Below are 24,893 nucleotides of genomic sequence, written 5' to 3'. Positions count from 1 at the left end.
ATATTTATTAAAAAGTATTTTAAGTGTTAATTATTTTAACAAAATTTTAAACAATAATTTAGCGCTTATTTTTAGTACTAATTAAATTTAATAATTCAAGTATTTATATTAAATTTATATTTCATTAGATGAATCTACTTTAGATTAATATATTAAGATGAAATAAAGTAATGAAACATTGCAAAACAAATCTTATGCGGACTTCAGAATCTTGAAAGGGCAGATTTAGTCTCTTTTCTTTGTAAAAATAACTTTGTAATAATTTCTTTGTAATAATAATTATCGTCCATCAGGTATCTATCTGGTATCCATGAGGTATCTGATGAACTATGAAAAAGGTGCTAAAATGACCACGTCTAAAAGCGGTCATATCATGACGTTTCAGCGACGTCGACAAATTGCCAAGATGCAGCGGCAAATATTTTGCATCTTCGCAACGTTGTAAAGACGTCGTAAAAGTTGCCATGACCACTTTGCAACGTCGTGTGCTACTTGAGTTTATTTTCGCTATCTGTGATCTGATATATCCTCTTTCTCGATTAAAGATAATTACTTGCGAGAATTCTCCGGGAGCCATTTTTGCGCTATTCATTTCAGCTTTCAGAATTTTGTTTTAAAACAGTTCCAGCTTCATCAGCTCGATGTCGACCATGTTTCGCGGTATCCATCGAATTAGTAGACCACTGTAATTTCCATAACACGAGTTTTGATACACAAACTTATTTACAATTACAGTTACATAATTTCGTGTCGCGAACTAAATAGACAAGCTTCCTTCATGGCTGCCTGGACGATTCGTACATTTCAAGAGCAGTGTTGCCACAAAATTTCAGAGAGATAAATGCTGCGTTGCTAATGGCGAGAAAGAACTTAAAAGTTTTAACACATAAAATACGCTATATAATTTGCATCAGCGATATCGTGCTCTGGTTTCGTTTGGTTTATTTAATTAATGAAAAGCATACTAGCGCTATCTATCTAAGAGAAGGAATGCCTTCGTGGAAGACATTCTAGGACAGTAATACCTACTATGTTGAAATAAAAAAAGAGAAAGGCCTCCATAAGAGAGTTTGTCTCACATCTCCAGTTTGTAAATCGGTCCTTGATTTTGAAATTTCAGAAATAATCTAATGCATTTGTAATATAGAAGGAACTTTTCAGCTGAAACAATGATTAGACTCCTTTACACAAGTATTTCGTCTTACCTAGGTAAATGTAGTAGCAATTGTTTTTGGCTAAAATTTTTGTACAGGCGTGTTTAATTAAAAAATTGCTCTCAAAAAGGGGACGAAATGAAATATTTTAAAGCATGTATTAAAATTTTTAATAAATGAATAATTAATTTTCTTAGGTCTTGTGTGCTTTACTATTCCACTGACATACCTTTCTGGTAATATGGCAGAACTTATTACCCAACTGACAACAGCTTATGGACTTCTGCATATTGTCCGCATGACTACTTGGTATACCCACGACTGGGCATTTTGGACTCAGGTTAGTAAAGATATTTTATTTTTTTTCTCTTTCCCCCCTATGGGTGGGTCCTACTGCTAACAAAAATCATAACGACGTTAGTTTCAAATGCCTATCTTATTCGCAAAATTTAACACATTAAAGCTCACTAGGCTAACTGGTGACGCGGGATAAATGTAGAGATAAAGAATTGTTAATGCTTATTAATTTTAAAGTCATATTTGTACTGTAGGGATATAATGAGAACGAAAAGTATGTAACAGTAATATCTGACAGCCGATTTATTGTCATTTTTAAATTAGAGTTAGCTGGCATATAAATATAGTAATTGGCTTGGCGTTTTTCTCAAGCTCATATAAACTTTCTTGCAATAAATATCCACTTGCCTGATAAAAGATATGCCAATATGAAAATTTTGCCCACTGGTTAATAGATTATAGTAAAGCACATGAAGCCATCTGATTTAGGAGAGGTGTTTTCCTGGAGGATATTCTAACGAAATTTTTCGCTTTCACGTTACTCATGCGAAAGGCTGAAAACTCTACTCGAGCAGCCTGTTCCTCATAAACCATAAGATAAGCTGCCAGTGTTATACTCGGCCACTTGTGGATACCATTATTAATGGAACAACTATAGCACGGAATTATTATTTAGTAGCTGCTAGAAAAAAAATTCACAAATTAAGAATATCAATTAAGAATGAAAGTTGCAGATTTTATTTAACATACTGGAAGTCATTATTTATTGATATGTGTTAAAGGAGAAGAAAACTAAAAGGAATAAGCTATAAAATTCATTGCACTTAGCAAAATTCGAATCGGAATTCAATCGAATCAAATAATTTCATCGTGGAAACCATTTTCTGTTTACAACAGAATTTAGATCTACATAGGATTCTTAGTGTAATTTAAGATTTGGCTTGGATTTGGTGCGTTAATAAAGTAACTGTGGCAGAAACTTATTGCAGATTTCTTATGTTGAAGCCATAGCTTGTATTAAAGAGATATTTTTCCGTTCTAGGACAAACGCAATAAAAAGTATTTTGCAGATATATGCACCAATGTTTTTGACATTTGGCCACTGTTAAATTGAACTATTATTCGTATCTTTTATAACAATATTCTCATTTTCAAGCTAAATAACACGTATATGCAATGGATATCAAGAATCAACGCTATTAAATCATTATATCTACAAATAACGGAAGACCGCCGGTTATTAAAACATTCGGCATCAAATGATAAGTCTTTGTAGTGGGACGAAAATAACAGCGCTTTTAGACATATAGTCTAAAAATCTTGCTGTATATTATCCGCATGGAATTTAATATGGCAAGAAACATAATTAATCCTTGTAATCAAAACTATAACTGTTTACAATTCTGCACGCTTAATAGAGGCATTATGTCTTTTTTTTTTTTTTTTTTTTTTTTTTTTTTTTACAGCAGATGAGAAAAATATTTTGAGAAGTATTCTCAAGAAATGTAAAAAGTTAGTTTCAGATGTAACTGTATCAACAGAATTTATACAGAAACCGTAAAGAAAGGTTAATAAGTTAATGGACAAAATCAGTTGTTAAGAAAACAAATCTTTTCACACAAATATTTCTTTCACAACATAAGAAATTAAAGAAAAATTTCGCAATTGAAATGGAGATACGAAAAATTTTCAGTTTCTAACTAGTGAAAATTAATGTCGTTAGATTTAAGTAATTTGTAAGCAACAGCTTATAATTAAGCACTTAAATATCCGGACGATATAAATGACACAGGATTTCAGCTACAAATATCTAAAATTAAAAAATTATGTTATTTCCATATTTTCGGGCACTAGAGCATCTACTAGCTTAGATCTTTTAAAAGCAGGTCACGAATTTAGTTTAGTTCAGTCGCATCGAAATTTGGAAGCAGTGTTTAAGAACATATTAAACGTTCCCAATTATTATTGCTAGTGGCTAAAGGAAGCTTCAGCAAGCTTAGAATAATAATAAAAATATATACAAGATCTTCACATGATCAAGAAAAGCTTTCAAATGTGACAGCCGTCCCTGTAAAATATGAGTTAAGTGATTAAGTAGATTTTGAAAATATTACTGATAATTTTTACTTCCTTTAAAAGTAAAAATGTCTAGGTTATTAAAAATGCTTGAAAAATTTGTGCATTTTTTATATTAATTATAGACTCTATAACAAAAAAAATCGACGCACCATGAAGGAGTTGTCCAATGGAGACAAAAATTGGTGGGTAGGAAGATTATATACAGAATGGAAAATGATTAAAATTTCAAAACAACTGAATGATTTATTTCAGAGTTACATAGTTACAAAGTAACGAGCTCAATAAGGTGTGACTCTAGCCTGAATGTAAGCTGCCACACGGCGTGGCATAGACTGATAAATTTCCCGGATAATCTACTGCGGTATTTCTTGTCAAATTTGGTCTAGTTGTCAGGCTAGGACATCAACAGTACCTGAAAGATGCAGTCGCCTTCCCATCATATTCCAGGCATGCTCGATGGGAGAGAGATATGGCAATCTGGCTGACCAAGGAAGTGTTTGACAAGCTGTGAGACAGTTCATAGCAACGCATGCCGTATGTGGTCTGGCATTATCTTGCTGAAAAATAAGGCCAGGGTACTGCAAAAGGAACGGTAGCAAAACAGGTCTCAGAATGTCGCCGACGAACCGCTGTGCTGTAAGTGTGCCTCTAATGACGACCAAATGGGTCCAGCTATCAAGAAAAGTGGCCCCCAGACCATAACTCCTAGTTGAGGGTCTGTGTGGCGTACAATAGTGAAAGCAGGATCGGCACGCTGCTCTGGGCGTCTCCAGACACGTCTTCGATAATCGTTATGACACAGTTGGACGCGGGATTCGTCGCTAAAGACAATACGTCCCTAGTCAGCATCATTTCAACCTGATCGAGCCAAGCACCACCATAATCTGGCTGTACAGTGTGCGGGCTAAGAGGCAGGTGGCGTAACGGTCGGTACGAGCATAGATTTCGCTCTATCAGCCGTCTGTGAAAGATCATGCTGGACGCTCGTGTGCGGGTCGCACATCTGATGGTTGATAAGGATTAATTAAGCGCTGTGACAGCTGATCTGACAATCACTCTGTTCTCTCGATCTATTGTGGCCCTAGGTCAACCGCTGCCTTCATGACGCTGAAATCTGCCATTGTCCACCCATTCTTGCTTGTATTTCTAATCGCCGCTTTGACATATGACGAGTGATTCTCCGATTTGCCCAACCTGCCTCTTTCAGTCCAATGATACTACCTCTTTCAAACTCTGAGAGTTGCTCGTACTGAGCTCGAATCCTGCGGCGAGGCATTTTTTCAGTCGTTGAAAGGTATCCTAAATCACAATGCAACAGAAATATTTAACAATAGTTCAAGAACAGCACCTTATATACATCTGCTGGATGCGCAGTTCGGATGCACTGGAGATCGCACTATTCATTTATTAGACACCAAATTTTAATCATTCGCATAATTTGGTCAAAACATTTATGCATACGAAATTTCAAAGCAATCGGATGATTTCTTCTTGGTGCGTCGATTTTTTGTTATAGAGTGTCTTACTATATAAGGTATTTCTCCCACTTTCCTAGCGTGCCTTCGCGGTGTAGTGCTTTTGCACACTGGGCCGGCATTCCAGAGGTCCGTGGTTCGATTCCCGGCGAAGGCGTTGCTAATTTTTCATCTTGCCTGCTTCCAAAACTACCTAATGGCAATTATTTTAGTGGCGCCCGAACTAAAAGGGAGTTGGATGAGGATCCGCCACACCCAGGATTTGGCAATTGGGTCCCATAAAAATCCAGTCTTCCTTTAAAAAGGGGAGTATATAAGGTATTTCTCTCACTTTACTAGCTTGCCTTCGTGGTGTAGTGGTTCTGCACGCTGGGCCGGTATTCCAGAGGTCCGTGGTTCGATTCCCGTCGAAGGCGTTGCTAATTTTTCATGTTACCTGCTTCCAAAAAAAATCCTTATGTCTCTACAATTATTTGTATTATTTCAACGCTATATTTCATGTCTTTTATTTAAAAATAATTTATTATATTTGTCATTTTTTAATCTATAAAACTGTGATTAAATATTACTGTAAGACTCAGGTTATTATGGTAGGAATTGTTATCTTTAAGGAATATAAAAGTGCACTGGTATAGTTAATTTTCACAGGCATTGTAACTTGTTCGTACAAACACACGAACCTGGGGCTCCAGTAATTTACAGGCACGTCTCTGAGAAACTTTTTATTACTTGCAATTCACCTTAATTTGTTACTCCCTGAGTTAAGGTACGTATGTTTTTTCCTAATTGGGGTTATTTGAAATGATGGTAACAGCATGGTAAATGTGCGTCGACATCAACATAAAGATAGGTATCAAAGTATCCAGTAAACTGTGGGAGAGAGTTAAACCCTGTACTTCCATATGAACATCTGGCCCACAGAGCAGTCAGTATCAAAGCGTTGTATTAGCAGGTGCAGTTTAACGTCACGCCAGTCATTTCCCAGATTCATAGGCTCCACGCAATACCCTTCGTGGTGTGTCTGAAAGATGCAAAAGTCTGCTGTCATCTTTTATGGGCCAGGGCCTTGTGGCACAGCAGAGCTTAAGATGTCAGCTCGCTCTTCCCGCTTAATACAGAGAGAGCGACGAGGGTAAGGAAAATAGTGACGCAACTTGCACAGGTTTATTTACTTCCTGTTAGAAGTTTTTTCTGCTATATATATGATTACATACTAATATTAAGTCAACAGGCAGTGATTTCAGGGGCTAAATTTGGCAGATGTTTATGCTCAAGCAAATGCAAATACATTTCCGGTTTCGAAATTCAGCCATTTCCGAAATTCAATTATTGTTGCAACTGATTAGCTTCAGTCACAAGTTTGCAGTTAGCAACAAAAAATTTAGATAAAATTTCGAAACCATCAGGAATTTCCGCTTATTGGAGTTTCACTGAAAACCCATGAGTGCTCTTGAAATCTTAATGTAGTTGGAGCTTCTACAGATTTTAACAGCTCTAAATGTTAGTCTCTGGATCCGTGAAGACAGCCAGAAACTTATCGCTTGTCTTATTCTCTAAGTAAAGTAACTCCAAAGAATGTTTAAATTAAGCCCGTTTATTAGCTTGTCAGATTAACATTTACGCAATCTGTATAGTGAAAGAAACATTCTCTACAGTTGCGGAAACAATAGAAACAAAGCTAGAATAAAATTTAAGTATTAAAATAAGAGATTTATAAGGCGAAGAGCTTTTACAAGCTTTCTCCCAGGTCCTTAGTTTACGCGAGCATTTACAGCTAGCAAGACTAAAAGCCAAGTTAAATAAATCAGGCGCTGGAAGAATGTAGTAAAACGGTCAGCGATTACTGCCACAAGCTCTGTCTGGAACTAAAGAACTCTGTGCTTCAAAACTGACTAATTGGCGTCTTAGTAGATGTGACAGTAAAAATAGAACGGTGAGGTACCTGGTTAGTAAGCATAAAAACCCTGCAAACCGTCTAAAATAATGATGACATCCTAACAGTAGCAATACAGAGAACGAAAGGATTTTCAGTGTTGCTGCTAAAACAAGAAATAAATTTAGATCTAGTATTAGTGATGACACATTGGCAAAAAGAGTTTTAGCAAACACAGGCTTTATGACAGTTGCTATGAATGAAAGCAAATTCAACGAATGCTGTTCGCCAATAGTAAAGAAATTGATTTGTAGAATTTTATGTTAATTAATCAGTTATTATGATTTGAACTTTAACTTCTTCTTTCAGTAGTCTTCAACAGAATGCAATTATGATTTGAACTTTAACTTCTTTCAGTGCCGCTCATTCGGTATAGTGGTCAGGGAAACTGACTGCGATGTCGAAGGGCCTGGGATCGAACCCCGTAGAAGGCATGGTTGTAACTGTCCGTCCCCTTCATAGGAAAGGCGATGGTGGCTCACCTATTATGTGCCTCCATAATAAAGAGACCACCACATCCGGCTTTGTATAGATTAATGGACTGGGTTACATTTGTAATTGTTCACAATCTGCCATTGAAAAAAAAAAAAAAAAGTTTTTTTCTTTCAGTAGTTCAGAATGCAACATTGTTGTTGTGAATTTAAGCCAAGGATTTGAATGTTTTAGGATAGAGGTTCTGGCCGTCTCGCCTTGTCAATTACGTTCTATCGCTAGCTCTGCCAAAGTTATTACGGCTTTAGCATCTGGCTAGATGACGTTTAAAATCTGTCTCGATAATGACCATGAGCTAACTGTAGTAGTCTATTTTGCGTGTAGTCTCGGACTGCGCTACCTCCATTGAAATTAATTCCATCTTATATCAAATACCCGCAAGTAACGGAGGTTTGCCTGCAGCACCCGTACTACCTTCTGTGCGGTTAAGAGTCACATGCAAAAGTTATTTTAACCTTCTTACGGCTTGTTCATTTGCTTCAGACTAAGCGACAACGCGCTTTACAGTCTATTAGAGTTTGTAGAACAATGAGACAAGGTTCTAGACTTAGCAGAACTCTACTGATTAAAACATTATATTTTTATTAAAAGATAAAAAATCATAAAAGTTTTCTTCTCCGCGTGTAAGTACTTTTGTACTATTTGCATTTCGAAATGAGCGACTGGATTTTCAGGTGTTAATTAGATATTGTATAAAGTTATTTCATTATTCAGCAACACCATTTCCTTACGTATGATATTTTCATTTAAAAAATACTTTTGTCATTGAAAACGTTTTCCCATTTTCTTCAAGGGGATGGGAATGTGAATCCGATTGTTTAGTCTGCTAAATTGGCATTTCTGTCTCTGAGAATATTTTAAAGATTTTTATCTTTATTTTAAATCATTTCCTGCTGCATTTATTGTATCAAGAACTAATTTATATAATGAATATTCTAATATAATCTAGGTAAACATGATTTGTGCAGTTAAAAAATACTGTAGAACACGATGAATATAATTTAAATGGTTTTTCACATTATATAAGCGTTACAACTACTGTTTCTGCATTTTTTAATAGGTGGGACTTATTGGAATATGGATGGCAACAGTTGCCGTTTTTACTCTATTCTATGGAATAAATTATTCCCAACGTCGTCCAAAAAGTACAAAAGCCGCTAATGGGAAAAATGAAGGAGCAGACAGCACTGAACTTGAAGTGCTTCGGAAGTGAAAGAAATTTTTTAACAGTTGGAACATCAAACTGATAAATGCGGTATTTGTATGATGAAAGAAAACCGAACACACTCTTATCCTCGGAGACTCAAACTGCTGTTCTTTTTGACAACACTCTCTTCAAATTCTTTTGAAATTTTCCTATTTTTCATCTAAATGTCGAAATCAAATAATTCCCAAGTAATAATCTCCATTTGTTAACATCTTGTTTGCAATCTGAGTATGGAATGAAATCATATTGATAATTTAACTGATAGAATATTATGTGAATACTCTGGTATATTCTGCAGCATCATTTAATCGAAGTGATTTTACGTTATATAAAGGGAGATGGTCGGTGACATATTCTCTTCGCCTGAACAGTTAAGATGTTTTGTTCAAATTTGGGGAATTATCTTTTTTTTACTAATTTATGAAATTTGTCTAAGCAAACAAAAGGCAGAAACAATCATGCACCATATGCCCTTTTTATGATAACAAAGCCGTTTGCAGGAAAGTGATTAATGCAATAACGAAAAAATTTTGTTTTGGCAAATTCAGTCTCGTTTTGGATCAACTTTTGCTCCAGTCCAGGGAAATGCAGACAGAACTAAAACTATTTGCCTTTACAATGTTTTCATGAAGTTCTGTTGAATTTTGCAAGTGAAGAATTCTATTGTCTAAGGTGAAGCTGGAAAATCATTGTTCATAATAAGGTGTGTGCTTAAAATAACAACTGGATAAATAAGCTGTTTTATTACACGTCAAAAATAGTTTGTAAATTTGTTAAATAAAATAGCTGTGAAATCTTAGATTAATGCGTTTTCCTAGTCTTTTATTTATTTTTGTTTTTTTATATTTACGTTTGTGCATTTTTGAAACATTAGAAATACAGAAGTAGTTACGAAACATTATTTTTACGTATATTTTACATATATTTTTAATCAGAGATGTTTAACATCTCTGATTAAAATTATATGTAACATCAACCTGTTTAACATCAACAGGTTTTAATACTAACTCTTTGTTATGGCAACTATAATATCAAAAGCATGGTCGTTCTATAATATCAAAGTAAAAGGGATACTTGTTGCCCTCGGAAATAGAAATTGTGTTTGTGTTGATGTATGTGTAGTATATGCGTTTTTGTGTTAGGACAATTTTTCTGTAATGTTCTTGTAAACTGCCTCAAACTAATTAACGAAATAAAAATTCATTGATATATATTGAAATTTTTGCCACCACCGTTCTTCTGGAAGATTTTCTGCTAATGCTCAAGATCAAAAGCAACAAAAACTTCCTTAACCGAGGATTTGCGATAGCTGAGAACGAGCCTTAGGATGTTTACCAGATCATGGCTGTTAGGCGGAGGATCTTGGCTATCAATGCTCATAAATGTATTTAAATTAGTTTTTTTTTTTTAAATCCACATTTCTCCTATGGTGCTATGAATTTTTCTTCCATTTAGTCTTCTACATTAAATTTGCATCTAGTCCGCTTCTAAGCAATTTTACTATTCTAATTAGTGTGTGTTATCGCAGGTCTCGTGCTCATTAAAGTTTTAAAGTTATGTAGTACGATACGTTTTTCAGTGGGTTTTTTTTTCCCTTTGTTTAGGTTTTTTTTCCATTCTTCGTTGTGTTATGGAGCACTTAGTGCGAAATAATCACATACCAAATTTTGAGAAACTACAGATTTTTATTCTTGCTGCCTAATAAACATTTTGACAATTTAGTACAAATATAACAGTGATTATGATAAAAACCCGAGTTCAATCTGTATAATGATATTTACAATTCATTAAGTGAATCTGTCATGGACAAAAAACATATTCCTATAATAAATAAACACTTATCCTAGCTATAAAATTATTAATTTTTTTGTGTGTTTTTAAAATGCATTTTCAAGTTTCCCAATAACACATTAAAGTCACAATACACATGCACATAAAAGCTTTATCCTAAATTCCAGAATAAATATTTACCATTTGAATAAAATTCAGATTTGCATAGTCACTCTACAACAAAGAGAAGATGAAGGGTACTTACGACTGCCGACTTCAGGGTTCCTCACAGTCAAGAAACTAAACAAATTTAGCGATACAGTACGATCAACACTGACATCTGTCCTTAACACAGTCACTTATAATACGTAACACAGTTTGATATTGTTCGTAAAGGAAAGCCGTTTTTCTCTCTTACGCTGAATATTAGCTAGGAACCGTCTATTTATGGTACGTCGGAAAACAGGAACCGATATTTATTCGGATTGTCTCTTTAGGCTTCTGCAACTGGGACACCTCCGAAAACATCGCACAGCTTGTCGCATCTTCTTCTGAGGTGTTTTATGAGTTTCTGTGTTTCTCTTACATTACACACTTCTTCATTTCATGCCGCTGGTCATCTTCCTTGAGGTCGAGCTGCTTCGCAAGTTTTCTTTTATCTCACATACGCTCGAAACTGCTTTCTCTTCTTAGTTATTACGCCGTTTATTCCTAGATATAGCCAATAAAATTCTTCCTCCATCTCGGGATAAGCCTGCTTTTCTCCGGCTTTTCGCTTAATTTTTCAACTACCTCAAGTCTGTACCACGGTAAGGGAAATCCAGCAAAACTAGTGAGAAAACTCTCTCCTTCAGCCAAATCCACTTTTTTTTTTTTTTTTTTTTTTTATTACTTTTCTTCATTTTTGCTATCTCCGCATCCAACTCAAAGTCAGTAGTCGAAGAAAAAAACTCGGAGCCTGCAACTCAAAATAAGTAGCTGCAGGAAACTCACTGACTCCCCAGCTCAAAACAAGTCGCTGGCGAAAACTCCGACCATCCCACTCAAAACAGGTAGCTGAAAGAAAAACAACTCTGCCCCTTTCAACCAAATCTCTCTCTTTTTAACTTATCCCCCAATTATAAATTATACAGAAACAACCGACGCAATCACGCCTCATTTCAAACTAATTGGTGAATCGTTGTCTGACATGAGCTTATTCCAGCCAATAATAACTCCGTAAAATTTGAGTAGGCGCCACACATCCATCTTTATTAACGGCGTGCGAAAACCTCAGGGCTCAGGGGGGCCATATGTGCCAAAAAATTTTTCTTTGCGGGTGACGTTCAGCACCAGTATTATACTTATATTCTCACATATATCTTTATCTTTTAGAAGTAGTCGTTTTAGAGAGGTTGCCTCCACGAAATGAGTCTCTCTATGGCGACCAGCCACACTTCAAGAATTTTCTTTGCTGGTGGTTGCCTTAGAGAAAGCATGTTTAATACCAGCATATTCTTATGTTCTCAGAAATAGTGGTTTCTTTTAGAGGTGGTTATCTTAGGGAGGTGGTTGCCACGAGTTGGTTCTCTGAATACACATACACACGCGCACGCATACTTATATACGCATATGTCAGCATTTCTGAGAGTAAAAATAAACACTGATATTGAATATCATCTCTTTAACACGACTACTTTCATTCACTATTTTCTGAAAGTACAACCATTTTTCTCCATGTTAAAGCTGAAGTAAGGGAAACAAATTTTCCTACTTCCTTCTTTCAGAAATGGAAGTTGCCAAACAATAAACAAGGGGTCGTTCTTGCTAGCAATGCTTTGCGATGTTTATGCAATGGTCTTGAAGGAGGGTGCGCTACAGTAATGCAATAACTAATGTTTTTGATACGTTTTACTGTTTTAGATGTTTATAATCATTTGTTAATATGAAATAATCTGAAATTATAGGAAATGCCAGTACAGCCATGCACGTGTAATCGAATCTAATGTTTGAGTGAATTTTGCTGACAGTTGAATATTTCTGTAATGGAGTTCAGTGATAAAGAAAAAACAGATGCGTGAACTTGATTTTCAATCCTTCTAAAGGAGCAATGTGCTTAAAGACTGAAAAGTCATAATTTCAGACTTGATAATTTGGATCAATGTGTTTACAGCAGATGCACAAATATATTTTTTGTATTCTGTTGAAACTATATTTTTGAAAACTTGTTTTGGATTATAATTTAGAAATATTTTTTTAAGCTTTGTTGATGTAGGTGTTTCATCACTTGAATATTATGTACTAATAAATTTGAACTTACCATACTTAAATCTAAAAAAGTTCTTGCATGATTCAATTTTGAATTTTTCGACTGATACGTATGTGATGTGGTAGGGCAGAAGGAATATTTTTTTATGTCTTAAAAATATGCTGATTATATTTCGCCGAACCAAAAACTAATTTTTTTTTTTTAAGTCATGTAAACATTGAAAATATTTAATGCGTGCATTAGTTATTGAGTTACGCAAGACATGAAAGCAAAGGAATGTTTTTTTTGCGTTACTAAAGTATTGTATGAAAATTTAAATAATCATATGGTAGCTTACATTGCATACATTGCTTTTTTTTGGGGGGGGGATCCATTTTTCTATCCACGTATGAGGCTAAAATGAAATTGCTGTATTAAATATTTTGTTAAACCATATATAATCCAACATTGTTATGCATATTTTAATGTTCATTATTATTAATTGGATGAAGAAAATTTCGAATGGTTTTTTTTTCATTAATTTCTTTTGAAACAAAGTTGTGAATAATTAATAGAGTTTATGTAACATTAAATGTGTTAATTTTGGGAGTACAAGATAGAAATATGAATAATTTATTTGAAAAAAGTTACGTGAAGTGAAACCTCATATAGTGGTTATTTGCTTACAGCATAAAAACTTTCATCAGTAAACTCAATAATAACTTTTTCGCCAAAGCTGTACATACGGATACGGTTACCTACGTAGACAACTTTAAATATGAACTTCTCGAAATAGACTTCAATCTCCAGCCTTATGCTACCCAACTCTTGACTCATAACATCTAATATTCTCCTTTTCCAACCCACAGTGATATTTGTTTTGTTCCTTCTCTGTTTTGTTCTACTTCATTTTCAAGCAGCAGCGGGTGACCACTCACGAGGCTACTATTGGCGAATCAGGTATCTTCAACTCCCCTCCATACCCTTTACCCCAAGGAGGTTAGACATATCTTCGCGAAAATTGTAGTTTTTGCTCTGTATGCGGTAAAATGTTTCATATAATATCAGCATATTAATTCAAATAAATTCGTCCTTATTTCAAAAATTATAAAGTCATATTTCAGCAGTGAAATAATTGCTAACATGTGATTTGGATTGATTTCGGAAATACGATTTTTTTAAATATATAAAATGCATAACTTAATAACTTACTTTATAGATTAGTTTCATTTTTAAATATTTTGCTATAATATTTTAAAAAAATATTTTAAGTATTAAATATTTTAACAAAATTTTAAACAATAATTTAGCACGTATTTTTAGTACTAATTAAACTTAATGAATCAAAAGTTTTTATATTAAATATACACTTCATTAGATGAATCTACCTTAGATTAATATATTTAGATGAAATAAAGTAATGAAACATGGCAAAATAAAATCTTATGCGGACTTCAGATTCTTGAAAGGGCAGATTTAGCCTCTTTTCATTCTAAAAATAACGCTGATGAATTATGAAAAAAATTGCTAAAATGACCACGTCTAAAAGCGGTCATATCATGACCTTTCAGCGACGTCGACAAATTACCAAGATGCAACAGCAAATATTTTGCGTCGTCGCAACGTTGTAAAGACGTCGTAAAAGTTACCACGACCACTTTGCAGCGTCGTGTGCTACTTAGGAACCAAACCCCAAACCCTAAACCCTTCTTGTTTCTGGCTTAGAAAGTACTGCTGCTGAATGTGTACATGTCTATATAATTATATAATAGTTTGAACTCATATGGAAAACTATTTAAAAAAACTCATTTAATTGCAGTTTGCTCTGAATTGAAATGTTGGGAAAAAAATGGAAGTTGCAATTAAACTTCAAATTTTTTTTTTTTTTACATTTAATTTGGCACTCCCCAGCTCAATGTTTTTATTTAATGTTACAATTAGAAGGTTAAATAGAAACATTAATGAAATAAATCATTCATCCTCCTCCAAATCAGCAAGAATTAAATTACATTAGTAAAGATATATATGTTCAAATATTAATAATCAATCATCTGCTTGGATCATGATGGCAGCATGCAATTTGAAAGCTTATAAGAACTCTTTTGCTTCATGAAAGAATTTTACGTCAAATTATAGTATATAAGGACTTTTACTTAACTCCTGCATTTAGAATTTTTAAAAGTATTGATGATCGATATCCTGAAGAGTTTACCTTATCTAATATATTAAGATATTTTTTTCCTTCTAAAAACTTTAAACGGTTTCTTTTTTATTTCAAAATGTTTTCTTATTCATGCACAGCTATTTGTATTTTCTGTTTTTGATAAAAGTAACACATTTCATCATACTTTAGAATTTTGTTTTCATAGGATTAATTGCGATCTTTTCGTTAAAATTTTCATAACTCATCACTCACCTCTATCATACATATTAATTTTAGATACAAAAACTTAACACTATTGAACCTTTGGGATATACTCATTCTCCCAGTGTATTAAAAAAGTTTGTTATATAAAGGAGATATTTCTTAAATCAAAGTTTAAGATTTAAAAAAAAGAAAGATTTAATTTGTTTATGCATTATTCTTATTTTGTTCCCCAGCGGGTGTTGATACAAATTTGACTATGTAGAATTAAACAATATATTAGTGAAGTAATTGAATGTAGGCTACACAAAGGGATGTTAGATTAATCAAACAAGGAGTACGATGCAAGTATAAAAAAAGGTAAACTGAAAACTTCAGATCATAATTTAATACCATTAAAAATTCAAAAGGTGAAAGGATTTTTCTTTAAACATAACAATTATAAGACTGAAATGAAATTATAATCTGATCTGTGTATGCAAATTTCAGTTTCACACCTAAAATAGTTTTTAGCGAATTAGTTACTACAGGCTGCTGACCGTAAGAAAAAGTATTCCAGAAATTATATATAAACTATAAAATCTTATATTTAAAATGATTTGTTCAAAATGGTAAAGTAAAGAAATAGGAAATATTTTGTTATGAAATTATTTCATTACATTACAGTTTCATCGTTATTCATCGTTTCATCGTTTCATCGTTATTCATCGTTTCATCGTTTCATTACAGTTTCATCGTTATTCAAGACATAGTTGTGCATTTATTTCATTTGATCTCTGGCTCATGAGGCTTGCAGGAAATATTTCACTCAAGCGGCAATATTTTCAATTTTTCATGATTCAAATCAACAAGCTGAAAACAATAAGCATCTTAAATACAATATATTAGATTCAAGATCATTAATTAGCATATTATTATAAGTAAAATGTGCAGTATTCGGGCATATCCTGAAGTTTCACTAAGGACATGGTGTTGTACAAAATTAAAAAAAAATTACATTAATGAATGGAAGTTAGAATTACATATATTTGAAAGCTGGACACAGTATTTGCATATTAATATATTGTTAATTGCATAACAAGTAAAAAAATGAAATACATAAAATGAAAATTTTAATTAACAAGATTTAAGGTCTGAATTCGAAATTTTGTTCAGTAATATTTGCAAACAGTTTAGAGCCTAGGATCATAATTCAATTTTAAGGATTGCTTCGAATAGGAAATTTTGTGGGGTAATTATCATGGTGTTCAGAGAATACTTTAGTAGTATAGCGGCTTACTCAAGGTAGAATAATGGTCTTCGCCATGTTATAGTGAACTGTCCAATAAAAGGAAAAGAAGAGAGTCCAGGATGCATTTTCAAAGACTGTTTATCAGTTCTCGCCAGACTTTGCTCCATACTGACTGCATGTAGTCCGTCACTGTAGAATCCCTCCTGGCACCTAAAAAATTTGTATTATTCTGCACCGACCGTAGTTTCACAGCCTTCGTAACAGCATTCAACACCTCTCGTATGGTAAGTGGGGAAGAAAAGTCAAACATACTCCAGAAGAAATAGCATAGAGAATGTCTCTTGCATTTGGAAAATAACAGCAGCCGTCATCACATTTTTTTTTTTTTTGTATGTAAAACATCTCCAGTAGTAATACTATAATACACTGGTGTGCAAAAATTAAGGACGAAGTCGAAAAATTAGCATATCAGCTGAACGAAGAGGCAGAGCGGACAGAAAGACCAATCAGGAGATTAAGTAAGGTGATGTACGGTAGCACATGCGCAGATATGCAGGTAGACGTAATGGGGGAGTGTCTGAGTAGTATAAAGCATGTTGTCGGTGTAAGATCAGTATTTCTGGCAAAGAGATTGCACGCCGTATAGCAGTTAAAATCACACCGAGTTGCTTCCTCAGCGAGAAATGGCGAATAATCAATCTGTTAGACGACATCTGGATGCTTTTACCCGAGGTCGAATCATTGGGAAGTTGGAGGAAGGCCGCAGTGTGACAAGTGTGGCTGCAGAGTTCGGAATTGCTCACAGCATCGTTTCACGACTTTGGAGACAATTTCAAACTACAGGAACAGCTATCCGGGGGTTTAGTAGTGGTCGTTCACGAGGAACCACACCCGCAGATGACCGGTATATTGCCTTACAGGCCAGAAGAAACAGGCGGCAGACAGCGGGATAAATCGCTAGGCACACGACACAGGCGAATGGACGACCGATATCGCGTTTTACCGTGGCCAGAAGACTGCACGGTGGTGGTCTGTTTGCACGACGCCCTGTACGGTGTGTACCTCTAACACCTGCCCATCGGAGAAGGCGTTCTGTGTGGTGCCGGGAACACCGGAATTGGAGAGACAATGAATGGGGACATCTTTACAGATGAGAGCAGATTCAGTCTGAGTAGCGATTCTCATCGCATACTCATCTGGAGAGAGTGGGGAAGCCGCAATCATCCCTCGAACATCATTGAAAAGGACAGGTATGGAGGTGGCGGTGTTCTCGTTTGGGGAGGTATCATGCTTGGTAGTCGTACAGACCTTCACATCTTCGATGCAGGTTCAGTCAACGGGACCCGTTATTGTAACGAGATTCTTCTTCCATATGTGCGTCTTTTTAGAGGCGCTATGGGTCCGAAGTTCCTTTTCATGGACGACAATGCACCATGTCATCGCACAGTAGCTGCCGAACAGCTCTTAGAGAGTGAGGATATTGAACGTATGGATTGGCCGGCACGATCTCCGGATCTCAGTCCCATCGAGCATGTATGGTATTTTCTAGGCAGACGCTTGGCAGCTCGTACCTTACCACCAGTAACGATTCCGGAGCTTCGATTGGCGCTGCAAGACGAATGGGCAGCAATGCCTCAAGAAATTATTGACACCCTCATTCTCAGCATGGGCAGACGCTGTGAAACCTGCCTAGCAGTCAGGGGAGATCATATCCCCTATTAAAGACCGGATGTTTCTTGCTGGACACCCATCACAGGGATGTTTCGGCCTTCAGTCGCATTGCGATCTATGCTACTTTTTCAATAAAGCTTCTTTTTATCCCTCTGATTTCTCTTTTAGTAAGTGTTGCTTACATTACTCATGTCCTTACGTATTGGGGATCGGTACTAATTGTGTTGATTTGGAAAGCTTTTGTACAAAGTTATATTGAAAAAACCGTCTCGTCCTTAATTTTTGCACACCAGTGTATAATAGAGCTTATTCCACTAACTGCAAAAGAAGGTGAAGAAACGCTAACCACGAAAAAGCCTACTACATATTTGTAGCAAGAAGAGTACAAGCAGCAAAAATCCAGAGGGAAGCGAAAAAAAAAAAAATGAAAGGCCCAAAAGGCCACGAGATTCATCAATTCCCGCTATTTATAAGCTAGTACAGTTAAGCATCTCAACCAATGAAAATATCAAGGATCAAGGAAGTTTAGTCTACGGAGCACTTACACATGAAGCCTTTATCTCCACATCATCAAAGATTAAAAATTTATCATCATCAAAGGAGGAGTTCAGCAAATAGGATGAAATTTGGAAAGCCAAAAAAAAAAAAAAAAAAAAAAAAAAAGCTTTAATGTCTTCGCATGAGAAAAAGGTAAAAAAACATAAGGACTTTTTAATTAAATTTTGCTTTGAAAAATTAAGGTCCAGAATCAATTTAGAAGGGGTAGTCATCATCATAATTTAGAATAGATAAATAAAAAAGTGGAATTCCTTTATTCTTGATATAATAAAATTAAAAGTACAAACAATGCAGAAGAAAACCCAATGAAAATATTGCACAGCGAAAATAATCAATCATAATATTTCTCTCACTCAGAACTGAAATGAGTTGTTGTCTGATGAAATCGCTTAGTCGTGTCACAACAAACCAATTGGCGAACAAATTGTCGCCAGATGAAATCTCTTTCTATTTTAAGACGACTGTAATAATTCCAAGGACATAAATTTAATGTGACCTCATCTGATATTCACCACATTTTGGGGGCGGAGAAGGAGGGAAAATTAATATGTGGATAATGAAAATTCCAGTATCATGTGGTGCCAGCTTCATATAAAATCATGACAATCACGATGGAGCTAACAGTCTGAAATACATATTACTTAGATTGCAAATTACATTTTAAATCATTTAAGTATGATTTATCATTTAAGTATCATCAATCCATGCCATATAAATAACAAAATTTCTAATATTAGAACAAAGAAACATTAATTTTAATATTCCATAATTCATCATGAAAAATATATTCACATAAACTCAGTCTTAATGCAAGCAACTTTTTATGCAAAATACATATAAGTGCATGATATAAATATGGTACATAACATTTTCTAATATATCATATTGTAAGCACACAGTAGAGAATTGTACAAGAAGTATTTCCATGATAAGGCAAAATGTAATTTTTGTACATCCCCAGTTACACTTAATTAGATAAATCACATACGGGATGAAGAAACGTTACAAACCACTATAACCACATCATACCACGAAATTTTGAAATCAAACACTTTTATACACTTGTCTATGTTGAGCAGGATGTCGTTGAATAAGCAAAGAAGAAATTAGTACAAAAAAAGCAATGAATGTGTTACACGGTAGTACCAAATGCAATTTGATGCGCAATACTGAAATGATAAAAATGTCGAAATAAAACTAACCTCTATAGTCATATCTTTATCAATTATAACGCTTTTTTCACACGTGTAATTAGTAGTCAATTGAGCACATACAATAAATACAACTATAGAATTTACGATCCACAAACAATGTGGTTTGGAAATCTTCTGCAGACTTTCAGTGAACAGGGAAAAAATAAAATCCTTTGTGGCTTTAGAAGCAGCAACATTATCTGCAACCAAATGAACAACCACACACACATTTCTTGCAGGAGGTGCTTTTCTTTTACATAATGGTTTAGATACATACGATGGCAGATTTGGAAAAATTGAAGGTATTGCTTCTTTCTGGAGTCTAGGGTGACCATTTCTAATTTGAATACCGTGCCATTGGACAACTTGGTCTCGGAAAATCGTTACAGCATCCTTCCCCGAAAGTATTCGGTCGGCCCGAGAAATTCCATGTCTCCATTTTTCTAGCAGCACAGGATCCTGTAAAATATATTTTAACAAGTATGTATTAATATCGGAATTCAGTTACGTACAAAATAAAAATATACTTGTTGTATGTAATTTTTTTTACATTACTTTGATGCAAATTTAATTTGAAAATTATAATGTCAAATTAAAATTTAACTGCAGCATGTAACACCTGAACAGTTCTACAAATTCAAATTTTAAATCCTTGTGCATAATGTTTCTCACTGTGCACTGTAACACGATTTAAATCTTAATTTTTAATAGCCATTCATTCATGTGATCAGGTGGCATTATTTCATATTGATAACTTATTTAATATGCTGAATTTATCTCCCAGAAAATCCATTTTTCATTACACTTATCTGCTGTTATGTTTTCGCTCAATCATGCAAGTTAATTATAAGCAGCATTGTCTTCTTTTTCTATTTATTATAAAAACCTACTTCAAACTGAAAAGAAGGGGGGAATGAGTTTATCTTCTTTTCTGTAAATGAAGTAGAAAGGCAAATACTGTATTATTCTTGTATAATTTCAGAAATTTACTTAATTTTAAAATCTAACGATTGCATACTTTCATGGACGAAATGCAGATGCACATAAGTTATGTGCAATATTTAACTAATTTCCAATTTATTACTTTTTTATAAGCATACAGTAAATATTCTCTTATTTACTCCGACTAAATTCCGTGTCTCCATTTTTCTAGCAGGTTCCTGTAAAATATATTTCAACAAGTATATATAAATATCGGAATTCAGTTACGTACAAAATAAAAATATACTTGTTGTATGTAATTTTTTTTACATTACTTTGATGCAAATTTAATTTGAAAATTATAATGTCAAATTAAAATTTAACTGCAGCATGTAACACCTGAACAGTTCTACAAATTCAAATTTTAAATCCTTGTGCATAATGTTTCTCACTCTGCACTGTAACACGATTTAAATCTTAATTTTTAATAGCCATTCATTCATGTGATCAGGTGGCATGATTTCATATTGATAACTTATTTAATATGTTGAATTTATCTCCCAGAAAATCCATTTTTCATTACACTTATCTGCTGTTATGTTTTCGCTCTATCATGCAAGTAAAGTTAATTATAAGCAGCATTGTCTTCTTTTTCCATTTATTATGAAAACCTACTTCAAACTGAAAAGAAGGGGGGAATGAGTTTATCTTCTTTTCTGTAAATGAAGTAGAAGGGCAAATACTGTATTATTCTCGTATAATTTCAGAAATTTATTTAACTTTAAAATCTAACGATTGCATACATTCATGGACGAAATGCAGATGCACATAAGTTATGTGCAATATTTAACTAATTTCCAATTTATTACTTTTTTATAAGCATACAGTAAATATTCTCTTATTTACTAACAATCCAGACGTTCTGAAAAGTTATATAAATTCGTATATATGATCAGGCATAATATAAATGTTACTCTCCTTTGGAACTCTAAATATATTTGGTTTCTTGATTCCCAAGCTTTTATTCTTCAGTGTAACAGTTCCATAACCACTGTTGCATGCAGGGACGAAACAGTCTCCATTATTTGATTTATTCATAATGAAAATATATATCAAATCAGTATTTTCGCTATTACTGTCTAAGCAAAATAATACGAAAAGACAGACCGCTGGTGATTGCAGCGCCCTCTATAAATAATGCGACAATAAGTGGACCATTTTTGGGAAAAGTGGTAATACCAGTTTCTCCTCCTTCTTTATACTCCGTGCCCTCAAGTTTTACATACATTTTCATTAAAGCCTCAGAAGCTAATTTAATCATACATAATAATTTTCACTTTTGATGTGGCATTATGTCCTCCCACGTGTTTCCACTTTTATTACGTGTGCTTCCCGCCGTACTGCTTGGGCCCTAAATACCTTCCAACTGCAATTCACCCGTAAAGACCATCTCTCTGAAGTAAATTAAATAACGCAATAAATAAAGTTGATGAAATCCAGGTTAAAAAAAAAAAAAAGCTGAAAATGCAGGAAATAAGTTAAAATTTAAGAATATGTTGAAAAATTCAAACGTTAAAGAGTACGAAAGAAGTTAAAAATTACATCTAAAATTAAATAAAGGTCATGTATATAGTCAGAAAAATATAGGAATTAAGTTAAAATTAAGAGTATATTAGAAATTATTAACGTTAAAATGTATGAAAGAAGTTAAAAAACTACATCTAAAAATAAATACTATAAGAAATCGAAGCATATATTTGAGTAATTATGCTTGTAAAAATAAGAAATAAGTTAAAATTAGAATACGTTGAGAATTTCGAAGATTATAAAGTAAAAAACAATCCTCCGCTTGGCTCTGAATTCTTCGTTTCATACTACTTACCTGGGATGAAATGCGCGTTTATTGGTTTAAAAAGACTTTACGTCATGGAAATTTATTATTCTTGTATTATGAGGTACGATTCAAAGTCAGTATAAGTCCGTATTTATTTTGGAGAAAAAGGAATTAGAAATGTAACAGGAATATGTTTTAAAAGAAGGATAAAAGTTAAATTTAAGGGAAAATGTGTAAATAGAAAGTTTAAAATTTACATTTGTTTGGAATTTGGTAAATCCTTTGAACAAAATTAAGATATCTAAAAGTGAAAAAAACTGAAGATCATAAACAATATTGATGATACTATCTGAAAAAAAAATATTCCGAGCTCGGAGGAAGAAGAAGCTTCTAAATATTAATACCTAACTAATTAATATCTAGCTAATAGCTTCTAAATATTATACCTAGCTAAATATTAATTTCGCCTTTATTATAGACATGGCTATAATTCAAATATAAAATAATACATTACAGTATGGATATTTTTCTCCGTAGTTAAAAATCTTGTACCTTCTTAAGAAATTAAGGCTGTGATGAGTTCAAATATAGCAGTGTTTATGATTTTCTGCCGTAAAAGATGGAATCATCTTCAGAATCCAAGTAACGTTTTCACATGAAGAAAATCAAGATTTAGCGTATGTTTGATGATTTAAGTAGGATGTGCACAAGAAAATCCAAGATATTTTTGTAAAATGTTTTGAAGAATTTTAACAGAATCTGTGTTAGTAATATAAATGAAACCTTCTGCTGAATAAAAGGGAGTGTTCTGAATATATTCGCGTAAATGTCTGTAGAGTACAATAATAAGAAATGAAATACAGTTGGTACGTATCTGAACTAAACTAGGTAGAAATTACCCATATATCGGTTTCAGTGAATTTTATACCATGAAACTTTAGTATTCTTTATAAGATTTTGTTCAAAGTCAGCAGGTCTTACAATAAAGAAACTTGTGTAAGTCTGTACTTATTTTTGAGGGAAAAGAATCAGAAATGTAACTTGAATATATTTTAAAAGCAGGATTAAAGTTAAATATGAGGGAAAATGTGTAAATGGAAGGTGTACAATTTACATTTATCAGGCATTGACATATGATAGCATTTGAATAAGATGTGTAAAAGGGAATTCGCGATGTTTTGTGTTCCAAAATGTTAATAGGGTCGTTACTAATTAATACAATACACTAGAAGGAAAGGTTCAGAGTATCTCCTATTTAATAGCATAAAAAGTAAGAAATGTAATATTCCAATTAAACCATATAGAAAGGACATTGTACTTATTGGTTTAAAACTTATCGGTTGGTCCAGAGAATATTATCCATGAAGACCTCTAGAGGGAAATGGAATTACCTTTTATTCAAGAGAACTACTTACAAGAGTACACCTTGTGCTCAACATATAGACCACTGCTTGTGGTGTTATGCTACGTAGAAGTGAAGGGGCTACCTAATATTTACCCAAAGTAAGTAGACATTAGCGCTACATACTGACTAGGAAACCAACAACCTTCCGGCATCCTCGAGTCATGATGAAATTGTGACTCCAGCCAACACTGCAAGTTCTGCCACCGCCGGGCGTTAAATTAGATCAAGTAAAATGCATTATATTACATGATATATATAGCGATACAGGTGCATGTTTTATGGCGTTATTTATTGCAATGGGTACAGGCATCATGTTTCAGGACATTACATACTGCAGTAGATAAAGGCGTGATGAAGATGATAAATGCGGGATGTAGAGGATGTTCTTTTAGGCTACGTTCAGACGGGGTATAAAGGGCATAAGTGGTTAAAGCTGAGCTCCGTTGACAAAGCAACCAGTCTGTGCTACGTCACAAAATCTGGTTTAGGGCTCGTGGCATATGGTTTCAAGCTTTCAACTTTACGCCGAGTTTGGGATAAGCGTTGACCTATCAGAGCGAAACTAAAACGAAGCGGCTTTCTATAGATGATTTCGCTGTTACATCGAAGGCGACTTTTTTATAATATGGAGCACATCGTATCCGAACGAAATAATGACTTGATCTCGCAAGAAATCTACGATAATGACATGCATTTTTTTATGAGTTTGCACAATAAATTGAAAAATATGGATGAAACTCGTAAAGTTAAGCTCAGGATCATGCACGCTGTGTATAATCCTGTAGATGATTGATCCCATCCATTATATTTGATTTTATTATAAAAATTCTTTAAAAAATGCATGCTTTCAAAAATTTTACTTTTTCTGTGTAAATTATAATTACTTTCTTTCTGTTTAGTACTTTTGTATAAATTATTACTATCATTTTCTTCCTGTTTAATTATTTTTGTATTTATAAGAATAAATTTATTGAAAAAGCTGGAAATATTGTATTGCTATTTGCTTCAAATGCTGATTTTCTTTCCAAACAAACTTCATGAATTAATTTTACTAAAACATCAAATCAATATCAAGAAGCTG

The 24,893-nt window shown here is 33.8% G+C and overlaps 1 protein-coding gene across 11 annotated transcripts in view; it reads left to right on the top strand.

Moving 5' to 3' along the window:
• The window catches only part of LOC118197749 (uncharacterized), a 183,771-nt gene that overhangs the window by 124,396 nt on the left and 34,482 nt on the right, over positions 1-24,893 (top strand). For 6 of the 11 annotated variants that reach the window (XM_035369306.2, XM_085810110.1, XM_035369293.2 and 3 more), the window contains 2 exons: positions 1,352-1,494; positions 8,491-9,436. In XM_035369306.2, the coding sequence (XP_035225197.1) occupies positions 1,352-1,494; positions 8,491-8,643 (296 nt within the window). In that variant the 3' untranslated portion in view covers positions 8,644-9,436. Of the gene's footprint in view, positions 1-1,351; positions 1,495-8,490; positions 9,437-12,353; positions 12,695-24,893 lie in introns of those variants that run through there. The other 5 variants (XR_015039272.1, XM_085810113.1, XM_085810115.1 and 2 more) reach the window with 2 other exon arrangements.

The sequence above is a fragment of the Stegodyphus dumicola genome, chromosome X2, assembly GCF_044657685.1.
Source record: "Stegodyphus dumicola isolate Sdum_Otavi_A_Nest chromosome X2, ASM4465768v1".
Lineage (NCBI taxonomy): Eukaryota > Metazoa > Arthropoda > Arachnida > Araneae > Eresidae > Stegodyphus > Stegodyphus dumicola.
Note: the sequence above shows the minus strand (reverse complement) of the source record. Positions and strands in the feature narration are given on the sequence as shown.